At 43.7% G+C, this 27,654-nt stretch overlaps 1 protein-coding gene across 1 annotated transcript; it reads right to left on the bottom strand.

The window, feature by feature from the left end:
* LOC132115304 (E3 ubiquitin-protein ligase MIB2-like) lies at positions 1–27,081 on the bottom strand. The gene is given in 17 exon segments (XM_059523693.1): positions 1–242; positions 1,083–1,148; positions 1,282–1,469; positions 1,541–1,719; positions 8,291–8,515; positions 10,705–10,831; positions 13,840–13,994; positions 14,147–14,303; positions 15,373–15,521; positions 18,468–18,601; positions 18,932–19,094; positions 19,912–20,205; positions 20,644–20,786; positions 21,654–21,848; positions 23,588–23,694; positions 26,141–26,312; positions 26,784–27,081. Coding segments are annotated over 17 exon segments (2,919 nt in total). The 5' UTR covers positions 27,007–27,081.
* Positions 27,082–27,654: the final 573 nt, after the last annotated feature.

Here is a 27,654-nt window from a genome sequence, read left to right as displayed (position 1 = left end):
TCAGACGAACAGCTGGATCCTCTCGCGGATGGTCTGTCTGCAGATGGGGCAGGTCTTGAGCGCGGCGCTGCAGTCGATGCAGGAGGCGTGTCCGCACTGGAACACCAGCTTGATGTGGTTGTCGATGCAGATGGGGCAGGTGATGCGCTCCTCCATCTGTCTGTAGCGAGACTGCAGCTGCTCCAGCAGGTTGTGCTTCTCTGAGTTCTCTGAGCTGGGGCTGCTCTCCACCTCCGTCTGGTCTGCTTTCAAGAGACACATATGCTCAGCTCCAAACACAACGCACCGCAGTGCAATCAAACACAACACAATGTAAGAGCAGGCATTAGCCGAAGAAAGAACTACAACTAAAACTGAAATAGTAATAACAACGAAATAGAGAACGGCAACGTAACTCCTTTCGTTTTTTATTACTGGTATCTGTGTCATAACAGTGTTTGGTTCCCTTTATTTTTACTGAAGCGAAAGAGCATTCAGAATCACACCACGATTCCTTCACAGTCCGGAGAAAACACAATTTCCCATGAAGGCCTGTTCATGCTACTTTCATTTGCTGTTGGTTAGAAAGACTAACTTTTGCACCGTAATGATGATAAAACATCCCATCATCTTTTTTACAGAAAACCATTCTGAAGGGAAAAGCTAAGCAGGGTTCATGTACTGGAAGGCCAAATTTATTTAGCTTCTTAGTCGATGTCTAAAGACAGACGGATGAGTCTAGAATCTAGAGCCCAGGTTTGACTTTAACAGGGTTCTGTGGGGTATATGACTCATTCTTCAGGCAGCAGACGGTATTTATTACTAACTAACTAATATTTGAAAGAATCTTGGTAATTCAAGCAGAATGTGACCAAATCAGATGAATTAAGAGCTGAGCGTATGCTGACTGTAGCACTATGTGCTCAGTTTAAAAAAGGCATCATTAACTGTTATGAACATTATCTTGTTCTCAAGTGTTTAGCATTTGGAAAGCAGGCCACTGGAGCAACAATATCGTTTCTTCTCAGAATGAACCAAAACTAAAAAGTGTTTAAATCTTAAAGCATAGCATATTATTGTAATTCAAATGTAAAAATGCTTACCTTGCCGAATTTTCTTTGTTATTGTCACCTGGCACCGGATACACTTCTTCATTCTGTGAGCACATTCTGAATAGATACAACACAGGACAGAGTTTCTGTAGACATAGAACTATAAAGGCAAGTAAAACTAGTTTCCCTCTCTCTGAGTGAAGCTGTATTTGGTCTGGACTGAGTGTGAAGCACGGTTCAGTAAGCTCACCCTCGCAGGCCACGCTGTGTTGACATGGAGAGAACAGCACCAGCAGGGCGAGCTCGGAGCAGATCAGGCACTCGCTCGGGCCCGTCACGCTGGGCATGGCCAGGTTGGTCATGGTGTTGGGCGTAGTGTGTACCCGCCTGAGACTGCTGCTGCTGCTGCTGCCTGTGCCACACGTGACGGCTTGAAGCCTGAACACACACACACGTCAGAATGACATCTGATCAGATCCCTCAATCAGTGAGCAGCTCAATCAACACACCTGTGTTTTTCTGCGAAGCTCCTGATGAGTGTTTGCACGCTGCTGTCTGTAACCAGGTCCAGTGGGCTTTTACCTTTATGGTTGGCATAACTGATATCGGCCCCTTCCTGTGCCAAGAAGCAAGCGATCGCAGCTCCTACGTTCAGCTCCGTGTTTCCCATCAGCCCTGAGCTACACAACTACACGTGAAGAAGGAAGGAATACACCACTGATTATTATACAGTAACGCACAGCTTCTATTTGTCTGTTCTAGCACAGTTTGTGTGTTTTTACATGGAATAGCTGGATGACGTGCTGCATTCACCAAACTGTGTAGTGTTCAGCAGAGCACACTTACCTTCAACACTGCATCCTACATTTCCAGAAAGACAAATGCACCAGAAGCATCTTCATCTACAACCCAAATTCCGGAAAAGTTGGGACGTTTTTTAAATTTTAATAAAATGAAAACTAAAAGACTTTCAAATCACATGAGCCAATATTTTATTCACAATAGAATATAGATAACATAGCAAATGTTTAAACTGAGAAAGTTTACAATTTTATGCACAAAATGAGCTCATTTCAATTTTGATTTCTGCTACAGGTCTCAAAATAGTTGGGACGGGGCATGTTTACCATGGTGTAGCATCTCCTTTTCTTTTCAAAACAGTTTGAAGACGTCTGGGCATTGAGGCTATGAGTTGCTGGAGTTTTGCTGTTGGAATTTGGTCCCATTCTTGCCTTATATAGATTTCCAGCTGCTGAAGAGTTCGTGGTCGTCTTTGACGTATTTTTCGTTTAATGATGCGCCAAATGTTCTCTATAGGTGAAAGATCTGGACTGCAGGCAGGCCAGGTTAGCACCCGGACTCTTCTACGACGAAGCCATGCTGTTGTTATAGCTGCAGTATGTGGTTTTGCATTGTCCTGCTGAAATAAACAAGGCCTTCCCTGAAATAGACGTTGTTTGGAGGGAAGCATATGTTGCTCTAAAACCTTTATATACACCTTTCAGCATTCACAGAGCCTTCCAAAACATGCAAGCTGCCCATACCGTATGCACTTATGCACCCCCATACCATCAGAGATGCTGGCTTTTGAACTGAATGCTGATAACATGCTGGAAGGTCTCCCTCCTCTTTAGCCCGGAGGACACGGCGTCCGTGATTTCCAACAAGAATGTCAAATTTGGACTCGTCTGACCATAAAACACTTTTCCACTTTGAAATAGTCCATTTTAAATGAGCCTTGGCCCACAGGACACGACGGCGCTTCTGGACCATGTTCACATATGGCTTCCTTTTTGCATGATAGAGCTTTAGTTGGCATCTGCTGATGGCACGGCGGATTGTGTTTACCGACAGTGGTTTCTGAAAGTATTCCTGGGCCCATTTAGTAATGTCATTGACACAATCATGCTGATGAGTGATGCAGTGTCGTCTGAGAGCCCGAAGACCACGGGCATCCAATAAAGCTCTCCGGCCTTGTCCCTTACGCACAGAGATTTCTCCAGTTTCTCTGAATCTTTTGATGATGTTATGCACTGTAGATGATGAGATTTGCAAAGCCTTTGCAATTTGACGTTGAGGAACATTGTTTTTAAAGTTTTCCACAATTTTTTTACGCAGTCTTTCACAGATTGGAGAGCCTCTGCCCATCTTTACTTCTGAGAGACTCTGCTTCTCTAAGACAAAGCTTTTATAGCTAATCATGTTACAGACCTGATATCAATTAACTTAATTAATCACTAGATGTTCTCCCAGCTGAATCTTTTCAAAACTGCTTGCTTTTTTAGCCATTTGTTGCCCCCGTGCCAACTTTTTTGAGACCTGTAGCAGGCATTACATTTTAAATGAGCTAATTAAGTGGATAAAAGTGTAAAATTTCTCAGTTTAAACATTTGCTACGTTATCTATGTTCTATTATGAATAAAATATTGGCTCATGTGATTTGAAATTCCTTTAGTTTTCATTTTATTAAAATTTAAAAAACGTCCCAACTTTTCCGGAATTCGGGTTGTATCTCCTATTGATGAATCATTATTTGACCAAGGGGTGTGCAATATTGACCAACAAAAAAAAAAAAAAAAAAATATATATATATATATATATATCTCGATATTTTATGGGATTTTATTGATAACAATAATTAGACAAGAGTTTGTGATTGTGCCGGTACCATAAGGACTACAGTGGACAGCTGACTCCTAAAGCTATTTTAGGGAAAAAAAGGACTATACTGTCAAAAAAAGAACAAAATATGTGCAACAGCAAAATTAATACAATAGAGCAAAGATAAATACAATAAACAGTGCTTTTCATGTTTTTAGGAAGGTCTAACAGTCTTTAGGTACAGAAATTGAATAAAGTAATCAAATGTGAAATAGCGTTGTATATTTGACTGTATAAATTAAAGCTTAAATCCTTATTAAAGCTAAGAAAGCTTCAAGAGCATTAAAATGAGCGACAGCAGGAATATGTCTCTTTAAGACGATGCACGGTTCCAGTACTCTGATACTGTACATTCAGCCGTCTCACAGAGTCTGTGTGAGAATGTGTTCATTCCAGCACAAGTCTTGATAGAGAGCTCAGTATTTGTGTGCTGTCTAGGTCTGGATGAGCGTGACACACACAGATCTGCTCATTCACGTCTTCTGACTCTTGAATGATGACACTGGCGAGGCTTAAATGTGTTTAGTTTAAACAGAAGTCAGCATGTGCTGTTCAACACCCGGGTGATGATGGCATAATGACTGCTCATCCTGCAGCATACAGCACTCACTCTGAACAAACTTTACTAACAGTGTCTGCTTTGTTCACGTTTCTTTCCTTCGTCTCTCTTGTTGTACTGTATTGGGAAGGCAGAATGCGTATCCATTGACAGAAACATACACTAGCCCAACTCTATCTCTAACATGCTGTTATTATTTTGAACAAACCATATTGTTGAACTGAGGATGGGAACCGTAAAGAGAAGTTACAGGCCTAGTGTGGTGTCAGTCCATAGCAGTGACAAGTGGCAAGTTTAAATTAATTGGACATTTTATGGACATTTTTACCTTCATGAAGCCATTTTTCTCCTAAAAGTGTGTCATCTTTTGAGTCAGATTCTTATATTTTATCAGTGAGAATAAGACGACATTTGGGCTGTTACCGAGCAAATAAAATCAGTATCAACAAAATTCATCTTTGCAATACAGAGTAAACACAGCATTTAGATGTATTTACACACATGGAATGATTTAACCTGCAGTTACAAATGCAGAAATAATGTTTTCATATTATAAATATAAAACTTGAATACTGATATTTGAAATGACTAAGATCATAAAAAGATACTTTAAATATGAAATTAAAATAACCAGTAGGTGGCAGCAAGTCACTGTTTTATGAACAGTCATTGTAATAAACGGAATCATTTAAAGGGGTCATATGATGTGATTTCAATGATTTCTCTTTTCAGTGTTACAAGCTCTTGGTGAATAATGAAGATCTGTAAAGTGGCAAAGACTAAAATCTCAAATCCAAAGAGATATTCTTTATCAAAGTTAAGAGTCAACCACACCCACTGAAACGGCTCCTTCTCACACACCCCACATATCTACGTCACTATGTGGAAATATATGCGTAATGCAGCCCAAATGTTCACGCAATGAAAGAAGGTGTGGTTTCAGTAACACAGTTAGTGTTTAAGCAGTCATGTCAGGGAGATGTGTGTGTATCTAGACGAGAGCAAAAGCACTTTATTTGGCCTTCAGAAAGTAGATGCTTTTAGGAATCTTTAAGATTCCTTACAACAGAACAGCAACGCATTTTATGGACGAGCGTTTCGTGAACCTAGATGACAATCTGGCGCTTCTGAATCAGCTACAGGAAGTATGTTTTGTTATTAGTTTAAGTATTTGTTTAAACACAGAGTTCTGCATGTCGTATATGTGTGTGTCTGTGTGTGTGTGTGTGTGTGTGTGTGTGTGTGTGTGTGAGAGAAAGAGAGACGGTCACACAGTGGAGTCAGCTGTCTTAACCGTCCGTGGCTTGTGTTCTGCAAACACATATGAGCTTCATCACTGTATCTGTCACGTGACTGTTTCTCTTTCAGGCTTGAACTGATGTTAAGCTAAGGGCATTATTAACTGTGTTTACATTTATTTTGAAAGATGAATTTGCAATTATTTAATTTATTTGCAATTATAGAAAGGGGCACTACACTACCTTTGTACAGTCAGTACTGTCGTCGACAGATTTCAGGAGGCCCGCAAACATAAATTCCATAAATTCCTCCCTCATCACTCTCTCGGGGCATCTGGGCAGGAGGTGCCCCAGCCGCATGCTAGCTCCTCATACCGCGAGGCTCAAAAACGCTCTCGGCCGAGGCCTTCTAGGCCCAAACAAGATCTAAGGGCAGTTATTGAAGCCAAGAAGTCCTCGGCCAAGAAGCCCTGATGCCAGAAGCTCAGGGCTTCAGAGGGCAGCCTCTGCTGGGGTAGAGCAGCGTACACGGTGCCCGTCTTGCCTCAGCGCCCGATCTGCCAACCCTGCCAGTGTCCCCAGCGAGCCTTGTTCTCAGTATCTTCCGCCCGTGCGTGTAGCGGGGCTGAGACGCTCGCCGCCCCTGCGGGAGCCTCTTACACCAGAGGTCAGTCTCAAGAGACTGATTCCCTTAGTAGATTATTTAGCAGCGTGGAAACTATTGCCAAATGCATCTCAATGGGTCCTGCACACAGTAGAAAAAGGCTACCGTATTCAGTTCGGCTCTGCACCGCCGATGTTCAGTCGGCCCCAAGCAGGGTCTGGTTATGAAAAAGGAAGTGAGAACCCTATTGGAGAAGGAGGCCATCGAGGTGGTGTCTCCTCAAGACAGGGAATCCGGGTTTTACAGCCAGTATTTCATAGTTGCAAAGAAGGATGGGGGGTTATGTCCGATCGTAGATCTGTGGGTCTTAAATCGATCAGTTATGAGACTGAAGTATAAAATGCTCACGATCAAGCATGTTGTATCTCAGATCAGGTCCGAAGACTGGTTTGTCACAATAGATCTCAAAGATGCATACTTCCACATATCCATCCTTCCACAACACAGGAAGTTTCTGAGGTTCCCTTTTGGGGGCGAAGCTTACCAATATTGAGTACTTCCCTTCGGCCTTGCACTCTCACCCAGCACGTTCACAAAATGTGTAGATGCGACTCTGGTCCCCCTGCGCATGCCGGGCATCTGCTTTCTCAACCATATCGACGATTGTTTGATTTTAGCTCAGTCAGAGCAGGTTGCAGCTCGGCATCGAGATGTCGTTCTCGCACATATGGGGGAGCTGGGTTTGAGACTGAACGCCAAGAAGAGTGTACTTTCTCCAGTTCAGAGAACCACCTATCCAGGCGTAGTATGTGATTCGACCGCGATGCAGGCACGATTGTCCCCTGCTCGTATCAAGTCAATCCTCATCTCAGTCAAGAAGTCAAAGAAGGCCAGTCACTAACTGTCAAACAATTTCAGAGATTGTTGGGTCTGATGGCAGCTGCGTCCAACGTGATACCTCTTGGCCTGCTGTACATGAGACCCCTACAGTGGTGGCTCAAGACCAAGCGATTTTCCCTGAGGGGCAATCCACTTCGAACTATCAAGGTCACACGGCGCTGCCTCCGTGCCTTAGAAATGTGGAAGAAACCTTGGTTCTTGAATCAGGGCCCGGTGCTGGGAGCTCCTTGTCGCTGTGTAATACTAGCGACGGATGCATCCCTCACTGGTTGGGGTGCGGTCATGAGTGGCCACCCTGCCCGTGGTCTGTGAAGCAGTCACCATCTGACATGGCATATCAATTGTCTAGAGATGCTAGCAGTTTATCGTACACTGAAGCTATTCCTCCCAGACCTAAGGGGTCACCATGTGTTGGTGCGCACCGACAACACATTGGTGGTCTCTTATATCAACCACCAGGGAGGTCTGTGTTCGCGCCCCTTGTACAAGCTGGCGCACCAGATCATTGTGTGGTCCCAGAGAAAACTCCTCTCATTAAGAGCAGTATATATTCCTGGAAACTAAATATGGGAGAAGACATTGTCGAGGCAGGGGCAGAGGCCCGGGGAATGGAGTTTTTGGCAGAGCTCAATTTGTGGAAGCTGTGGGTGTGGCCCCTGAGGGGGCACAACTAATAGCATCCGGTCTCTCAACCGAGGTTGTTGAGACCATCCTCCAAGCCAGAGCTCCCTCAATGAGGAAACTGTACGCCCTTTCGGGAGCCAGACCAAGAGAAGCTAAATTGTATGTGTCCAGTTCAAGCGCTGGACGCATACGTCCACAGAGCTGCCCTGTGGAGAAAAACAGACCAATTGCTTGTATGCTACAGTCCCCCCAAGAGGGGTTCTCCTGCTTTTAAGCAGACTATTAGTCGTTGGATAGTCGAGGCTATCAACGCCACCTATGAGTCCTCTGGTCGTCCCCCGCTGTCGGGACCCAAGGCTTACTCCACACGGGGTATGGTGGCCTCCAAGGCCTTCCTAGCAGGTGTGTCCATGCTGGACATCTGCAATGCTGCAGGGTGGTCCACGCCTTCTACTTTCGCAAAATTCTATGGCTTAGACATGCCAATCAATCCAGGCGCTTCTGTCCTCTCGTCCTAAGCTGTGCTCTTCGGATACACACTAGGCAGGGGTTTGGTAGTCTGGCAGCGTTGGTACTCGTTCCCCAAAGCGTTTCGACGCAGCTCGAGTTTCTGAAGAGGAACGTCGCTAGGTTACGTATGTACAAATATAAAGGCTCTCTCTCCTGATCTTACCCTGCTGTAGAGCACTGCTCCTTCTCCCTCGCTGCTGCTCATGACAGAGGCCAGCTGCTGGCGGCTGAGGGCCGTGTGCATGGCTGTGTCTCCATCCTCATCCTCTGCATTGACATCTGCCCCCTCCGTCACCAGCAGGGCCACGAGAGCCACGTGACCCTGAGTCACAGCCAGCTGCAGCGGCGTCTGATTGCGATTGTTGCGAATGTTGACGTCACAACGACCCTTAAAGCAAAAGAGGGCAGAATTATGGAAGTTACAAATACACCGGTGATCAAAAGTTGGACACACTGAACTGAGCTTACATATTGTTTTATTTAAAGGCTTCTGTTTAGATGTTAGTGATCAATAATAAATTGTGCAAACATATGAATTCGAGTTGTGTTAGTGCAGTTTGACTGCATGTTTAAATTATCATCTACATCAGGGGTTTTCAAACTGTGGGTCGCGACCCACTCGTGGGTCACGGAATGGAACAAGGTGGGTCGCACAAAGTCACTTGGCTGCAGCTAATTTTGCGTTTCAATGACACACAGACACTAACACAGTTCAGTCTAGGGCTGCACGAATGTGACGAGTGGGGCGGGGCCTAGTGCCATGGGAACAGAGCTAGGCCGGTGGAGTGATTGGGAAATGAGCAACACTCACCGGTCTCAAGAACCACGGAGGAGATCGGAAAGATACAAAAGAGGAGCGATGACAGTGAAGGACGAGAGAGGACCAGGCCTGGGTTTTATTTTGTGTTTGTTTTTTATTTGTGCACGGCAGTCATCCGAGAGGGGCTGTCGCGCTGTTTTGTGTTTATTTGGTTATTAAAACTTTGTTTGATTGTCCGCCGGTTCCCACCTCTTTCCACGAAGGAGTCATCGAGGCGGTGGGCTGGAGTGAGTTCGCCCCCCCCCCCCCCCCCCGGCAACTCACTCCAGCCCACCACATCGAGCACCCTCGGCGGCAGACTCCTTCGCCCTGCTCGATGGCACTGCGGATTCACCCCAGCGGCGAAGGATCTTCGGCAGCGCGCCCCTCCTTCCTCCCTGGCTTCGGCACCAGTGTAAAACATTAAAATCTTCACAATCACAGGAAGAAGGAGGCGGGAACTGGGAACCCACTCATCACAACGATATAGCCCACCAACATTAATAATGAACTGCAATATCCTTAGTGTGATTTTCAAATTGCAATTAAGTCCGTGTGCGTTGCGTGTTTTGAAGGTCTCAGAGCAATGTCATTAAAAGGTTCAATCGGTCTTTTTTTACCTATTTCACAATTATTTTAATCTCCAAACTGTTTTAGATAGTTCTGCTTTGCTTCTTATGCTTTTCTAAAAAAGTGTTGGATTGTGCTCCGTTCTCGCCGACACACACGGAAGGATCATGAATGCAACAAAACACAGCAGCGCAGATCACACTTCACTGGAGTGAGCCTGCTTCACGTTTTTATGGACACTACATATTTTAACGCCAGTAAACAAAAATTAAAACTTGTAAATTTGTAGTGAAATTTTCAGTTGTACTCTAAAATAAAATGGTTATTTTTCTTAAATACTTAATTTCTGTCATAAAAATTTTAAGTAAGATTAGGTTTAAAGTAATTTCACTCGTTGTTTTTTTTTTTTTTTTTATATTTTGGTGGGTCGTGAAATATATTACACTTGTCTAGGTGGGTCGTGGAATGGAAAAGTTTGGGAACCACTGATCTACATTCTGAAATAAAGAAAAATCACAGTATTATAAATATTTCAAAACTTCTATTCTCTGCTTTAAATGTGTACAAAACATTCTAAAGTAATAAACACATACGACCCCACCAGCCACCAGATGGCAGCACACATACTGTATTACACACACTGAACACATGCAGCACACAGGACAAGACATTAGTCATGAATGATCTATTAGAAGAGCCAGGTCATCACATAACAGACACACAACAAGCCTCAAAACACACCTGTTGCATTAACACAAAATACCATTCTTTAATAAAAAATGTGTTTACAGTATGCGTACACACCGAGGGTTTAAAAGCAGACATATTTTGTTATTCTCAGGTAAAGTACACCAATGACAAGTTGTTTAAATGATCCTTTCTAGATATGACTTCTTTTCTGTACAGACGAACATCCTGATGTTCCTGATATAATTCAAGTGTCAGAGTTTAGGTACATCCTAAAACCTATTTTTATGACAGTCAGGACAAGAGTCTGGATATAACCTTACATAGAAAGTATTAGCAAGTGATTTATTAGATCACCTTAGACTTGAGGAATGGTGAAGTATTAATGTTATACTTCCTAAACGGTGCAGTTCTGTAATTTGCTGCACACTTTAAATTCCATTGTAGTTGTATTACTGTAGAAGTATTTTGTCCATGTTTTAAGCAGATAAAGAGTTAATTGTGATCTAAATCTCTCACACCTCTTTGAGGAGGATCTCAGCTACATCCCAGTGGTTGTTCAAGGCGGCCAGATGCAGAGCAGAGAAACCGTCTTCCTTCTTAATGTCAGCTAGCTGGCGCGCTCGAGCCAAGATCATCTCCGTCGCTCTGGAGGAACACAAACAAACACAAAGACCATCAGCTCCGTATGATACCCACCGTGTCAGAAATGGGAAACCAGAGCCAATAGGACTCGCTCAATCACATTTGACATTTATATCTGTTTTCCTACAGTCAGAAAAAAGCTGTCACATGAACAGCTAGCTAGGAAATCTGGCTAGAGATCATCATTATACAGAAGTACCTGAGCCACTGAATGTCAAGACTGAGCAGTCACTTCCAGAGCTCCAGAGACACAGCTCGTCCTCGTGTGTTTGTGCAGTGATTAGTGCTGTTCTGAAGCTGAAGTCAAACAGGATTCAGCAGCTCTGCATTACAGCAGATTACACCTCCACCCTGTGTGTGTGTGTGTGTGTGTGTGTGTGTGTGTGTATGTGTGTGTGTGTGTGTGTGTGTTTATGCGTGTGTGTGTGTGTGTTTATGTGTGTGTGTGTGTGTGTGTGTGTGTGTGTGTTTATGTGTGTGTGTGTGTGTCTGGGTGTATATGTGTGTGTGTGTGTGTGTGTGTGTGTGTGTGTGTGTGTGAGTGTCTGAGTGTGTGTGTGTGTGTTTATGAAGTGACATTCAGCCAAGTATGGTGACCCATACTCAGAATTTGTGCTCTGCTCTGTGTGTGTGTGCACTTTGGATGGGTTAAACGCAGTGAACACACACACACACTGTGAGCACACACCCGGAGCAGTGGGCATCATTTATGCTGCGGCGCCCGGGGAGCAGTTGGGGGTTCGATGCCTTGCTCAAGGGCACCTAAGTCGTGGTATTGAGGGTGGAGAGAGAACTGTACATGCACTCCCCCCACCCACAATTCCTGCCGGCCCGGGACTCGAACTCACAACCCTTCGATTGGGAGTCCGACTCTCTAACCATTAGGCCACGACTTCCCCACAATGGGGAAGTTTATGTGTGTGTGTGTGTGTGTGTGTGTGTGTGTGTGTCATATCAGGACACAACTCTGTATAATGTCATGGGTATGACACAGGTATTACAAGGAGAGGGTGACTTATGAGGACATAACCCATGTCCCCATTCTTCAAAACGCTTATAAATCATACAGAATGAGTTTTTTTGAGAAAGTAAAAATGCACAAAGTTTCCTGTGAGGGTTAGGGTTAGGTGTAGGGTTGGTGTAGGGCCATAGCATATACAGTTTGTACAGTATAAAAACCATTACACCTATGGGATGAACACACTTTACACAAAAACAAACATCTTCCTTCAAACATAATTCCTAACCTAGTTTAATCAGCCAGACTTTTGGATATTGGTCTAAAGTCTGGTCCACAATGACAAATCATGAGACAGTCTCTGTGAACAGGTGCACAGAAAACACTAAAATAACAGAGCGGTGTGTAGACTTGTCCAAATGTAATGAGGACAACAACACTGAGCGCTGTATAGCTGCTGTAACAACACTGTAAACAACAAGCACTACAAACACTGAAAACAGATGCCATGTATTCAGTGTACACTACAACTAGTCAACACGGCAGCGGTTCACAGCAAAACATATAAAGGAGATGCTCTTCTTGTACAAGTACTAGCTATTTGTGCTAAATAAGCTGTGGGTGTGGCCCCTGAGGGGGCACAACTAATAGCATCCGGTCTCTCAACCGAGGTTGTTGAGACCATCCTCCAAGCCAGAGCTCCCTCAATGAGGAAACTGTACGCCCTGAGGTGGAAACTCTTCACAGAGAAGTTATGATTATTTTATAGCTATGACACAGGTGAGCAGTGCAATGTGCCGTTATTTTTATTATTATTATTAGAGCGCAAAATGATGCCAATCATTGCATTTAATATTGAGCAAAATATATATTTTTTTAATCATCTGAACCATTATACAGTAAGAGTTAAGTTACATTTGACACAGGACTAAGACTAAAGACTAAATTAAAAATAGCTGACAAAATGATCACTACATCAGTTAAAGCTCTGACATCTCAACATTACGAGCTGGGATTGTAAACTACAGTTCACTACAAATCTACTGAATATAAATGATGTAATACAAGGATACTGAAAGATATTTAAATACATACAGATATAAAAATACAGTCCACTGTCACGCAACTCCTCTGATTCTCTTCAGGATTATCTGGACTTCACAATTTACTCTATTAATACAAACAATCAGCTGCATTTGGATCACCACAGAGGAACTGAAGGCTTTCCTTATCTTCCATATGATCAGGCTGTCATCATTTGATCTCAGAAACTGCACAAAACACGTCCCATACTGCACTGCATGCAGGCTCACTTGCTTGTGCAGTGATTTACTGACTAACTATTCAATAATAAAGCCTTATGTCGGCCCGTTTAGTTCAAGGTCAGAGTTCAGCCCTTGTGTCTTAAACACAAAGAAATGTTAAGTTTCATGCACATTACAATCCCGCTCTAATGATGCTGGGAGGGATGCTGTGAGACAGCGGTCTATGTGTGCGTTTCAAGTGTGCAGGGTATCAAATGCAAAGCTCGGTTAGTGAGGTCAAATAATGAGTTAACCAAAGTTTTATAGCTTTCAGTTGATGTCAGCCTTGAGGTCATCTATATATTAACACCAGGGTTGGGGAAACTTACTATTTCTAAAAGTAATGCATTTCAATACTGTAACTTTTTATGACTTTTGGTAATAATGCATCACATTACTTTTGTGTCACTGTGTGTCACCTGGGCTGGGCTTGCGTATTTGTCTTTTAATAACAAAAAAACCCAAAAGTTATATTTTTCTCAGCAGAAGTGAAACGAATAAGGCATGGGGACAGGAGACGCATCAGACAATATATAGGAAAACGTAAAAGTAACTTGCTTTGCCTACTTGAGAAAGTAGCTCAAGCAATGCTTTACTTCACTAGCTACTTTTAAAGGTAAACTGATTAGGTTACCCAACACTGCTCAACACAGGAACATCTGTGGAGCTCCTTCAGGACGTTTACAGACACGTAAAGATGTGACAGATCCCCTCAGTTTTAAGGGATTTGGCTCAGGCTGAACACTCACAGTTTGTTGCCCTTCAGAGCGGCGTGCTGCAGCAGGTTGAAGCCGCGGTTGTTCTGCTGTGTGAAATCAATGCTGGGCACCACAGTCAGAATCTCAATGATGCTCCTCAAGTCTTTAGCAATGGCGTCATGTAAGGGTGTATCTCCATACGAATCCTGACAACACAGAGAAACATGATGTTAGTGAACACTGGCTAATCTAATTTTACAGAAACGTTAAAGGGATACTGCACTATTCGATCACAAAAGCACTGCTAACAGATGACTGATCCAGCTCCCTAGGCGTATGAGGGGTGTTAGTGTCTAACCTGCAGGTTGATGTCTGCCGAGTGCTCCGTCAACACTATCACCACATCTGTGAAGCCTTTATTGACAGCGATGTGCAGCGGCGTACACATGGAGTTATTCAGCAGGTTCACACAGGCTCCTTTACTGAGCAGCAAACGTGCGATCTCTGCCTGATTCCTGCACACAAACCACATCATTTAGAGGAACACACGGAGTTAAACACAGATGAATCAAGACCAAGTGTACCTTTACTGCCTAAAGTGGGTTTAGAAAAGAATCGGCCCCCTTTAAAATAATCCCATTTTGTTGCTTTGCAGCCTGACAGTTTTTATTTTATCCAGCTGTATTTACTCAGTGCTACTTATAACATCCAAGTGAAAGATACAACACCAACAGGTCAGAAATAAGGAAACAATTATCTATAGTTTGAATTACTACCATCAAACCAGAGGTACAGAGTCCCAAGGTTTAACAGAGTTAGGCTGAAACTTTTTTTTTTTGCATCAGGCAATCCTATAGTTGAATAAGTAACTTATTAAAAAATCTAGAGTATTGTGAACATGCTGTATAAGTGTAGTAGGAGGGTAAGGTATAATTTAATGTGTTTTTGTTCTTGTGTGGATGAAGTGCATGTTATTGTTTAAAGGACGTCGATTGTTGTAAACAAAGATACTGTGATGCAGCTACATCAGTCCGATCTGCCAAAATCACGTCAAATGGCCCAAATCATCTCTGCTTGGAAATAATGTGAAGTGCAGCTGCTCTGGAACGGCCAGATGATGTCCATCACTGTGTCAACCACTAGAGCCCAAAGACATCAATCCACCAGCAATAGAAATGCCTTTACATCTACTTTAGAAGTTTAAAAGCATCCTGATTTAGTGGTGTTTTTGCAGAGGTGGACTAACAGAGCTAGATAATGTCACTGTGGCTTGGTTTTGCTCTAGCTGTATAAACATGAATCAGATTACAGTTAGCCCTGGCACAGTGTGTGTTGTGACGCTTGTATTTAATCCTTTAAGTAATCAGGTACAGTGCAGACTGCACATGTAAACATACTCCATGTCTCTGGAGTGTGCCTTCATCTTAATGAGTTAAATACAGCTAACTGAGGACGGGCACAGTACAACATTTCTGTTTGCACAGGATGTCCTGCATCTAATACTGGGGAACGTACACATAGCCTGTTCTTATAAGTGTAGGTAATAACCAGCTGTGGAGGTCAGGAATAAGCACTGGCCCTCACCCGAACGCTGTGTAATGTAGCACAGCGTCTCCATCTTCATCTTTAGCTTCAATGCTGCTGTTAGCCTGAAGAAGAGCCTTCACCACCTCCACATGCCCCTGATGAGCGGCCACCTGCAGAGCCGTCTTCCCCTGGTTCTTAATATCCACCTGAACACAGTCACACACAGCCCTCGTTCAAATACACTTCTGACATCACTTATCCCCATCTACCTGCCCGATCAGCCTACTTAAAGCAAGAGATCACACAAAAGAGGAAACCGTGCTGAAAACGTGCTCAACATCAGGTCATCCGAGATGTCAATGAGTTTGTTTCTTCATCAGGTTTGTAGAAATGTAGCACTGCATCAGTGTCTCATCAATGGATGCTCTGCAGTGAATGGGTGCCGTCAGAATGAGAGTCCCAACAGCTGATAAAAACATCACAATAATCCACAAGTAATCCACACCACCCATAAATTAATGTTTTTCACTGTAGGAAGCGTTATTATGGATTATAGGGATGAAATGATTAACCGCGAGCCGGTTGAAGATCAATTCAAATATGTGATGATTCAAATCAGTTGAGATGCTAAACAAATCACGATTCAGTTAGGGCTAGGATTTTATATGAATGTATGTCTGAGGGGAACTTACTGTCTTTAGAAAAGTTAGGTATTTTTTTTCTTTTTATCTTGCTCCGTATAAAGCATATTAAAGTTCAAAGGTGCAGTGCTGCTGTGTTTACAGCGGTGACCAAGGAAACGCTTTGTTTACAGCAGTGACCAAGGAAACTCCTTAAGCTCCACCCACTGTGGTGTTTACCAGTGCTTTGTTTACAGCGGTGACCAAGGAAACGCTTTAAGCTCCTCCAGCTGCGGTGTTCATGAGTGCTTCGTTTACAGCGGTGACCAAGGAAATGCTTTGTTTACAGCGGTGACAAAGGAAACGCTTTAAGCTCCTCCAGCTGCGGTGTTCATGAGTGCTAAGTTTACAGCGGAAACCAAGGAAACGCTTTGTTTACAGCGGTGACCAAGAAAACGCTTTGTTTACAGCGGTGACCAAGGAAATGCTTCTTTTACAGCAGTGACCAAGGAAACGCTTTAAGCTCCTCCAGCTGCGGTGTTCATGAGTGCTTCGTTTACAGCGGTGACCAAGGAAATGCTTTGTTTACAGCGGTGACAAAGGAAACGCTTTAAGCTCCTCCAGCTGCGGTGTTCATGAGTGCTAAGTTTACAGCGGAAACCAAGGAAACGCTTTGTTTACAGCGGTGACCAAGAAAACGCTTCGTTTACAGCGGTGACCAAGGAAATGCTTCTTTTACAGCAGTGACCAAGGAAACTCCTTAAGCTCCACCCCCTGCGGTGTTCACGAGTGCTGTGTTTACAGCGGTAACCAAGGAAACGTGTTGCAGGGTTAATTTTTTAACGAATTTGTGCAATTTGCTTGTTGGTAATAAACATTTAAACTGTTATCCATTGTATTTTATGTTGTTGGGTATCACAAAATGGAATATAATACGAAAAAGTAGGTACTATCTTACAGCGGTCTCCTTTCCCCCACAATGCATTGCATCACGTCACGTTGGGGAGAGAATTTACCAAAGCCAGCCTTGAGAGCATTGAGAGTGACTAGAGAGAGACGAGTAGTAGACGAGAGTATTCAGATAGCGCAGATTATAGATAAATAGATAAATACATAGATATATATATAGATAGATAGACTAGATATATAGATAGATAGACAGACAGACAGACAGATAGATATCGACCAACAGCGACCCAAACGCACTCACTTCCCCTACAGCACAAGCTTTCCAACGCAGTTTCCATGGGACGGCACCCACACAAGTACCTGCCAAACACAGCGACATACACGCGACTACGTTTGCAACAATATTTTCACCGGAGGAAGAGATAAACGCTTAGAAACGTCCATATAGCTAGCATGATACCTTCTATTTCCAGATGACAAAGACAAAGTTTACCAGTTCTACGACACTATGACAAATGTTACCGGTACTTATCTGAACTAACGTCATGATCACTGCCACTAGATATAACGAAAACGTTGATTTTTCACTCGGTGCTATTCAATGACAGTAAAAAATATGTGTCGTTATTGTGCACTGCTGCTCGTAGACTAGCTCCAGTGCTCATTGCTGCGATGCTAAATGATAGCAAGGATCACCAGGACACCTCACCAACTCTCCACTCATTCTCCTTGGACCATGCATTTAATTAGCTTTGACGGACATCAGTTCTTGGCAATTCCTCATTTGCCCTCTCACGTCTGGCAGATTCGAAATTACACAGCTGCAGGTCATCATACATGTTGGTTCTTGCGACCTCTTCCTCATCCCAGTCAGTCGCTATAACGTTAGTTCTGATGCTGCGTTCCAGGCAGGTTTTTGAGCTCATAATCACTATTTCATACCACGACTAACCACTTTGTACCGTTCCAGGCAAGTTACGCCAAACTTTCTGAGCGCAAGGAATTGTAGTTAGATTATTTATTTTATTGCAACCATTTTTGAGACATTTTAAAAATGATATACATATCTTGAGTGATTTATGTACTTATTAATCGAAAGTGGTGGTTAACCTGCAACATGGCCTTTAAGCTCCACTTGATGCATTGCTACATTTTTACAAATCTGATGAAGAAACAAACTGATCCTGATCTCAGATGAACTAAAAGAGAGAGCATATTTTAATAAAGTAAACTTTTGTTTTTGGGTGAACTATTCCTTTAACTTCTACCACACTCTCTACTTACTGTATGCTCGACTCTGTCAGAAATAGATTGCACCCAAGATGGCTGTTCTTTATTAACTTTATCAACTCTTTCTGTCCAGCTGTCCGTAGTCTCTATTACAGTATCTTACAGAAAGGACACTTTTTCCTTGTAAACACAGATGAACAGCTGAGCTGGGCAGCTTCAGCCCGTCTCTGGTGGGCTGTGTGCTGATGATATAAAGGGAAAGGCTAAAACCCTTCGGACAGAGAGAGCCAGAAATAACTTGAAATGTCTGGAGATTCCCTCCCTTAGGATAACTCATGCAAACAAACATCCTGTTTCTTTTGACTAAATTCTATCAGACTAAGAGGCACTGACCTTCTCAGGGTATTTTTGCGCCAGTTCACGCACTTTAACAGCGTTCCCATGAGCCGCCTCGATAACCAGCCGGCCCGGATGATCCTGCTCTGTGGACTGAGAGAGCAGCTTCTCCAGGACTGAAATCACCGTACCTGAACGACAGAGACATTTCCATTCTGTGTTCAGAGAAGGGTTTAATGTTACTGTTCCACAGTTCAAACCCTTCTAAACCAGTCAGAATGAGTCAAAATGTCACCATGCATCAAACATAACTATCCATCGCTACCGGAGCGTGTGAAGGAGAGAGAGAAATACACTGAAAACCACACACAGTGCTGAAAGGAGAAAAACAAGTGTTGGCATCATGCAGGACAGTGTGGAAGAGAACAGAACTCTGTATCTTAGAGAGAAGTTGAATGAAAGGGAATGATATAGAGTATTTTTTATCATGATATAATTAGTGAGGAGCTGTGAATTCTAACTTCCTGATTCGTTGGAGTTCTCAGAGGTCATCAGATTGGCATCGACCTCTCCACGCTCGGCAGAGAGACACGAGGGGTTAAAGGTCCACGTCTGACCTCCGAACGCCACGCGCAGGTCACCGTCAGCATACACCTTCAGAACCTTCCCGACCTGACCCAGAGCCTGAGAACACACACACACACACACACAGACACACACACACACGCACGCACACAGACACATACCCACACACGCGCGCACACACACACACACACACACACATACCCACACACGCGCACACACACACACACCGGTCATGAATTAGAAGTGCAAAACTAAGACTTGTAAAGAAAAATGTGGGAGGATTTCGATATAAGCCAAGAGGAGACTGGTTTTTCTTTGCTAAATCTTAGCTTGCTTTGTTCTGGCGAGACTAGCATGTTCTCACCGGAGCTTACGCTACACCTTCATCATCCACCGCAATGAACACACACACAACAGTTAGCTGAAGCTACAGATTACTGTTTATAGACAGCTTTAAATATGGATATTTTTCTTACAAGAACGCATCGATTGGCGTCAGGAGGACTTTATTCACCCCCTGGAGCTATGTGAGGCACTTTTTATGATGGATGGATGCGCTTTATTGATCTTCTTTTGGACTATCAAAAAATAACATCAATTTACTGCCATTATAAAGCTTGGAAGAGCCAGGACACTTATAACTGGATTCATCTCAAAGAAGAAACTCACACACACCTGGGATGCCTTGAGAGTGAATAAATCATGGGATTATTTTCATTTTGGGGTGAACTTTGCCTTTAAGGGTTAATACAAGACAAAAAATAAAAAGACTAAAAAAAATTCTTCATTTTTTAAACCTCTCGTTTAAAACCAGTCACAAAAACTTTGGGGAAGTTAGTTTATTGACTGGCACAATTAAATGTGATCTTGACTCCAAGTGGTTGCACTGTTAGGTGTGTGTTGAGGAGGAACCTACTGGAGCCATGCTGTCTGTCCACTCTCCATGGCCCACCTGGAGTCTCTTCACACTGTCAGTGTCGTCCAGCACCTTCACCAGCTCCCCCACGGCAAACGTGTTCACCTGCACACACACCACTCCTAACTATCTTAACTTATTTCTTAAAGGATGTTGGTGAATGCGGCCGGTTTGTGATGGGCTTGCCTTGGTCAGCGCTCCGGGGTGGAAGGTCCAGCGGATGTTATTACTGTACTGGACGCGCACGTCCCCACGGTCCGTTATCCTGTGCACGCTGCCGATTCTGGAGATGTACTGCCAACACCAGAACACAAGCACTGACATCAGCTTCAAAACACTTCACAACATATGACTGAGACCAATAAGATTGCTTTTCCCCAAGAAACACATGTGCTCCTGAGCAGAAAAGTTTAAGAGCGCACTAAACTGAACATTTTTCTACTATTTTAATAGTAGACATTTGATATAAAATCAATGGTTTAAGTGATGTAAATATTGAAAAGTAGCTGTTGAGTAGAGTGATCTCATTGTATTTGTGCCAGTTAGGGTTAGGTCAAATGATTACAGCATTTCACTGGATCTGAAGATGAAGGCTTGAGGGTATACCATTCACAAGTGAAGAAATTAAGACTGAAGTATTACAATGTTACTTTAAGAATAATGAATATACTGAACATGCAATACTCTTATTTTAAATTTAGTTTCATTGTATAGTGCACAACGGATTTCCACCTCTGCCATTTTTGGGTTCCAGCCGCCGTGACCCTCCTGCATCTGTCTGAGGATCTCCACCTCCAGCAGACACTTGACCTTATCACCCTGCTGGAACGAGTGACTGTCTGCACTGTCCTGCCGCTGCAGCTCCGCGTGCTCGCCTACACACACACACGCACACACGCACGCACACACACATGCACACACACACACGCACACGCACGCACACACGCACACATGCACGCACACACACACACACACACACACACACACACACACACACACGCACGCACACACACACGCACGCGCGCACACACACGCACGCACACACGCACGCACACACACACACACACGCACGCACACACACACACACGCACGCACACACACACACACACGCACACATGCACACGCACGCACACATGCACACGCACACACGCACGCACGCGCACACACACACACACACACATGCACACGCACGCACACACGCACGCACGCACACACACACGCACGCACACGCACACACACGCACACGCACACACGCACACACGCACGCGCACACAGAGACACACGCACACACAGACACACGCACACACACACACACACGCACGCACACACGCACACAGAGACACATGCACGCACACACACACGCACACAAGCACACGCACGCATACACACACACACGCACGCACGCATACACGCACGCACGCATACACACACACGCATACACACACGCACACACACACACACACAGATACAAAAATCCGAAAAGGAGTTAACAATTTAATGAATCGAATCGAGTGTGTGGCATACAACATATTACACAAAATAATTGGAATAAATTCTACTGCATACTATATTGCAATAATTGTATAAAATAATATGTAAATTCTGCTATTTTTTATATAAAATCTATGTTTTAAGTGATGTAAACATTGAAATGTTTCACTCTCATTGTATTTGTGCAGGTAAATGATTTGCTCTGTGCAAAATGAACTACAGCTGGCTGTCAAACACACTGCCGCTCTCACCTAATTTGGGCAGGTGTTCCTTGTAGTAGTATCCTCCCTGCACATCAGACACATATTTGAGATCCACCTTGCCCTTGTGGCCCATTCGGTAGACGTTTGTGGTTCCACTGGACCAGGTGACACTGGCCACGCTTCGACCTGATTCCTGATCCCATCCACGAATATCCACCACCTTCCCCACCTTCCCCTCGCCTCCTGCTCTCTCACACACACACAGCAGGAGAGACGGGAGGAAAACAGTTAAACATCAACATGCAAGCATTTCCTCACGAAGAAAGTAGACATCAGAGCGGGCAGAAGTCTTCTCTTTATATGGAGTCATGTACAGGCCCTGGATCAAAGTAAATGACTAAAGCAATAAATAAGTATTATTTCACTTTTCACAATGAAAAGATACAGGAGAACAACATCACTGAATCTCACAAACCCTGTTCGGTTATTTTTCCCACACGAGAACCGACGCTAGTTAACCGTTTATACACCGTAAACCGACAAGATTATTTTAAATAAGAACTAGAAAGGACAAGTGTCTGTAACCTGTTAAAAATACAAACATTTGTTTCCCGGATTAATTTGACATGCACTTCATATCACATCACACACCTGCAGCACTTCTGCTGGCGGAGAAAAACATCATAAAGCTAGGAATACATAGGCCTATACCAGAAATGTGTTTTTATTTAAATTATAAATTAAGAAAATGAATGAAAAACTGCAACAAGTAGCCTAGTATGCAGAGATACGGTTCATGCTTGTGCTGCGTGAAAGGAAACCAGAAAACATCATCCTGTTTTTCTTTAGGCTTATTTTACAAGAGCACAAAGATTTGTTTTTATTGTGAATGTGCACAAATAAAGGCAAACCGTTTATAATTCCGATGATCTTTTTGACTAAAATAATAATATAAAAGCAATCGTTATAATTCTTTCTGTATACATGAACTCCTTAGTTTAACTGTTCTATCAGATTATTAGATTGACTTCTATCTGTATTAGACAGATCTGTTAATGATGACAGTGAACAAGAGAGAGAGAGAGTGAGCACTGTGTGTCTTCAGACGCTGCTGCTCTCAGAGTCGTCAAAATAAACGTCCCGCCTCGAACACATCGGCCAAGCAGAAAAACGTATAGGCTAATGCCGATATCTGAAAAAAATGATATATCGTATTATATTAGTGGTCGACCACTAATATTTTGCATGAAGAAAATCAAGGCTATTTTTTCACAACCAATGTCAATCCTACTCTCAATACTTCTTTAGCTGTTCTTAACAGTCGTAAGAGTAGCCCTTTCAGTATGAAAACGATGGGCACATAATTCAAACACCTTAATGGGCTTAAGTCCTGAGAAAGGTGGAATAGAAAACATTTCTTACTTTCTCTTTTGGTTTTAGGGTGAAATATGGACATGTTCACAAGCTCTGTGAGATTCACTATCTAATAACTAACGCTCACGAGTTCAGCAGCAACTAAGCAGCAGTAAGAACGCAGCAAAGATCACACGTAACACAAAGAAACGAGCACCAGCCAATGATCACCACATGGACATTTTGACTCATTCGTCATTAAAGAGTTTCAAATAATATAAAACATATCTTCACACGAGAACATGTGCAAGTGTTTATAGACACAGCAGAACAGATGATAGAACAGCTTGACACTGTCCAGCACAGTTGACTTAAAAACAAGTGTTCACTATTTCCATCAGACAAGACCTTGACTGGTTTATTTGAATTCAAGTTAAACTGTTCCTCCTGACAGTCCCACAGACCCTAGCCTGATGGGATTCAGCTTCGGTGTCCTATAAGCTGTAGAGATGCTGCACTGAGCAGATCCAGAACCTTCCCATGAGCCTTTGAGACTCTGCTGATCAAGAGGAGAGCGGCTGTAACTCAAAAGAAGCGAAGTGTCAGAGGTGTTAGCGCGTGTGTCTCACCGTCTTGGTTGCCCCAGTCCCAGTCGGGTCCCCGGACCACCTTCCCCCCCTGGAAGATTCCTCTCAGGATGATTCTGGACAGGTTCTGTCTCGGCGTCAAGACCACTCTGAGTGTGAGAGAGGGAAGAGCCAGTTATGACCCCGAGGAAGCCTGCCTCATCCAACCAAGCTCTTTGTGAACTTCATTTGGTTTTAACAAAAAATGACTGAAGCATCTCATTTTATATTGAAATTAAACTTAAATTCAATTGACACCAAATTAAAATGCATTGGAATCCAATGAACTGGACAATTACTGAGAGGAAAAAAGCACTACTTTTATTTTTTTAGGTAAACACATTTAAATGGTGGACAAAAATGGACTGCATTCCATTTTGGAATTTCCCGAAGAAAAAAGATACTGACAGCCCCAATGTACTTCTATACTCCAGCACTTTCCACAGTAACACACAATCACACACACTCACAACTGGCTCAACTAACATTAGCTCTAGTGAAAGGTTTGCAAGAAAAAACACAGCTTGAATGCATAGTAAATCACGTCAGATTGAACCATCTGCCTCAGCCTGCAGCTAAAGACGGCGAACCATGTCAAAATCACCGATTACACACTCACTGAGAGCCATGAGAGGATGCTCACAGCGAGAGGAGACTGTATTTCATAGTTTCTCGCTTGAGGACGTTAGGCAGATTTTGTATGAGAGCAGCATAACTGGAAACACATGCTCTCAATACAGCTAATGACAGACAGGCTGTCTTATGTCAACAAGATAAAGCAGGCTTGGGAAAGATCCTTGCAAGCGCTGTGCACTAAACACAGTGGAATAACAACCAATAACAGCACATACCTTATAGCAAAGATCTGATCTGATCGGGGAGCAAATGACCTGCCCATTCCCATCATTCATCAGCTCCCTCTGCTCTGCTCTGAGTCCTTCTCCAGACAGCTCTTGTTTTATCTCAAGGGCCGCTGTACGGAGCCGTAGTGTGCATATGGCAGCACCTGCTCAGCTCCAAGGCTTAAAACACAGCCAGGATCAATGTGTGAGCGGTCTGTGGCCCTCGTATCGCAGGTGCACGTCTACCATCATACCATTTTAAATTGTAATAATATTTCACAATTTTAATTGTATTTTTTAATGCAGTCTGGGTGAGATTTAGAGACTTCTTTCTGGAACATTTTTAATTATTCCTCCAATTTTCGTTCATTAAATCAGCTGGTTAGGAGTCACGATTTTCAGCATCATTCATATCCGTTGCAAGTTTGATGCTAATGTTTTCCTCTTAGGGTCAGAAGCTAGGTCAACTAGCTGCAAGTTTACAAGTTGGGTTGTTTGGTTCCTTGTGTTGGTGAACATATGGGAGAACTGTGCCCGGACACAATACACATGAATATCACTCATCCAGCTTCACGCTCAAGAAATACAATCTGTGTCCAGTGCTTGCTCCAGAAATCCTGTCTGAAGAGTGATCCGAGAGACATGAAGCACAGCTACCAAATCCAATGCAGAAGACTCACAAGTGAATCCTAATGACATCCAGCCTAAACCAATCTGAAAAACAGCAGCATCGGTGGACCACATTTCCCATTCTATTACTCCATGGATTATCAACAGCTTCTGCAATACACTTGATCCAAACCAAGCAGCTCTAGCTCCAATCCTATAACAAACTCTGAAGAGAAGAAACAAAAAGAGATTTGGGTCTTCAGATCTCACATCTCTTTCAAATCATTTCCTTCATGACCAAACAGAACAACTGATCGTGTTGAGAGCGTGATATGTGATGAAAGAAGAATCAGTTCTGTTTCCTGAACCAGATCTCTGTGCTGCGGAGTACTGAACAGTTTCCTCTGACCAAACAACAAAAGACCAGCATGAAAACATGTCAAGATAAAGTTACACATCCCTAGAGATAACCCAAACTACTTCCTGTTTATGCCTTTAAGCACCTGCTGGTGTGTGTGTGTATTCTGGACCAATACACACACACACACACTCCTGAAGATGCTTGGCCTTTTTTTAATCGTGTACCAAGGCAGACAGCACATCTGAGACTACAGGCTGGCTTGGATATTTTTAATATTATCATTGAATGGTTATTTCCTGATTTCCAGTACAAATATCCTTGAAACTAAATAAATCTACTCGAGAAACAACACTGCATAAAATATCAAGTGTTTTTTTGTAGAATCAAGCAAAAACTGTGTTTACAGAAATAGTTCAGATTCAAATACATGAGGAAAAGGTCCTGGAGGGTTTAAAAGCAGAAGTGAGGCTCTTATTTTGTTATTTATTAAGAATCTACATGAGGGCTTTTATTAGTTGAACTGTCAAGGATATCTTTCGTTTAAGGGACTCATTTTTTATGTGTATGAACTTTTACAGTCAGGCCTCATCGTGTGTATGTCAGGTCTCGTTGCTGACGTCAGAGAGACTCTATGAGCTGAGACTCGAAGCTCATGGGTAATTCTGGTGTTGCCCAACAGACCTCTGTTGTAAGGGCATGAGCGTACACTCGGAGGAACTGAGAGAGGGACAGAGGGTCACTCACGGGTGTGAATGTGCCGTCTCGTAGCGCTCGAAGGCGTGCGTCAGCTCGTGCTTGTTGTTCATGTAGCACTGAGTGCACAGGTCATAGTCGAAACACACCTTACACTTCCAGCGCATTCCCATGATGCCGTGCTTCTTACAGCTGTCACAGATGATGTTTGAATGTCGGACACCTGTCAGGAAGAAAGGAAAATGAGTACTCATTGTAACATTAAATACCAAAGTATTAAACTGAAGATGAATAGAATAAAGTCATCTGAAGAGAGCTGCTAGAATCAGGAGACTCTAAACACAGGCTTCACTCCATCATCACAAACACACTGTCAGTTATAAACACAAGAGCTGAAGGAGGAACGCATCCTGTTCACAAGAGCGTAATGCAGACAGCCAGACATTGCTCTCGTTCATCTCGATCTCGTATTTGCCTGATTTATTTGAACCTTGCTCTCCATGCTGCATTACGACTGCTGTTCTGTCAAGAGTGTAATATATTTATAGACAGATGTACTGTGATTGTTCAGGGTGACTGTTGGGTGTCTGTTGTCATGTAACATGTTCTGTCAGTCACAGTGTAGAGATGAGCACACACAGATATGTGCTGATGAGCGTGTTGTGTTGTGTTGTGTGAGTGGCAGTGGTCTCACCGATCTGAGCGTTGTCGTACAGCAGCAGGTCGTAGGCGCTCTGGTATCCCGTGCGGTAGTTAGTCCGAGTGCCGCTGTCCCACTGCACCACCACAGTCTTGTCGGGTGTAGTTGTGCTGCCCTGCCGGCCGATCTCCACCACCGTGCCCACGTGCCCCTCTCCTTCATCCTGGTTCCCCCACTTCCAGTCCAGACCGCGCACCACCCGCATGCCCACCTCCATGCTGCTGCGCTCCGGCTGACCCTCGCTGGGCTTACGGTGCGCTCGGCCCACGCCCTCGGCACACGGGTCAGAGCTGACTGAAACACACACACACACACACACACACACACTGAGACCAACGCTTCTCACACACCGAGACCAACGCTTCTCACACACACACACACACACACACACACTGAGACCAACGCTTCTCACACACACACACACACACACTGAGACCAACGCTTCTCACACACACACACACACACTGAGACCAACGCTTCTCTCACACACACACACACACACACACTGAGACCAACGCTTCTCACACACACACACACACACACACTGAGACCAACGCTTCTCACACACACACACACACACACACACACACACACACACACTGAGACCAACGCTTCTCACACACACACACACACACACACTGAGACCAACGCTTCTCTCACACACACACACACACACACACACTGAGACCAACGCTTCTCTCACACACACACACACACACACACACACACACACACTGAGACCAACGCTTCTCACACACACACCAACGCTTCTCACACACACACACACCACAACGCACACACACACTCTCACACCGAGACCAACGCTTCCACACACACACACACACACACTCACACCGAGACCAAC

Source organism: Carassius carassius, chromosome 34 (genome assembly GCF_963082965.1).
Source record: "Carassius carassius chromosome 34, fCarCar2.1, whole genome shotgun sequence".
NCBI classification, from domain to species: Eukaryota; Metazoa; Chordata; class Actinopteri; order Cypriniformes; family Cyprinidae; genus Carassius; species Carassius carassius.
This window is presented reverse-complemented; position numbering and strand designations above follow the sequence as displayed.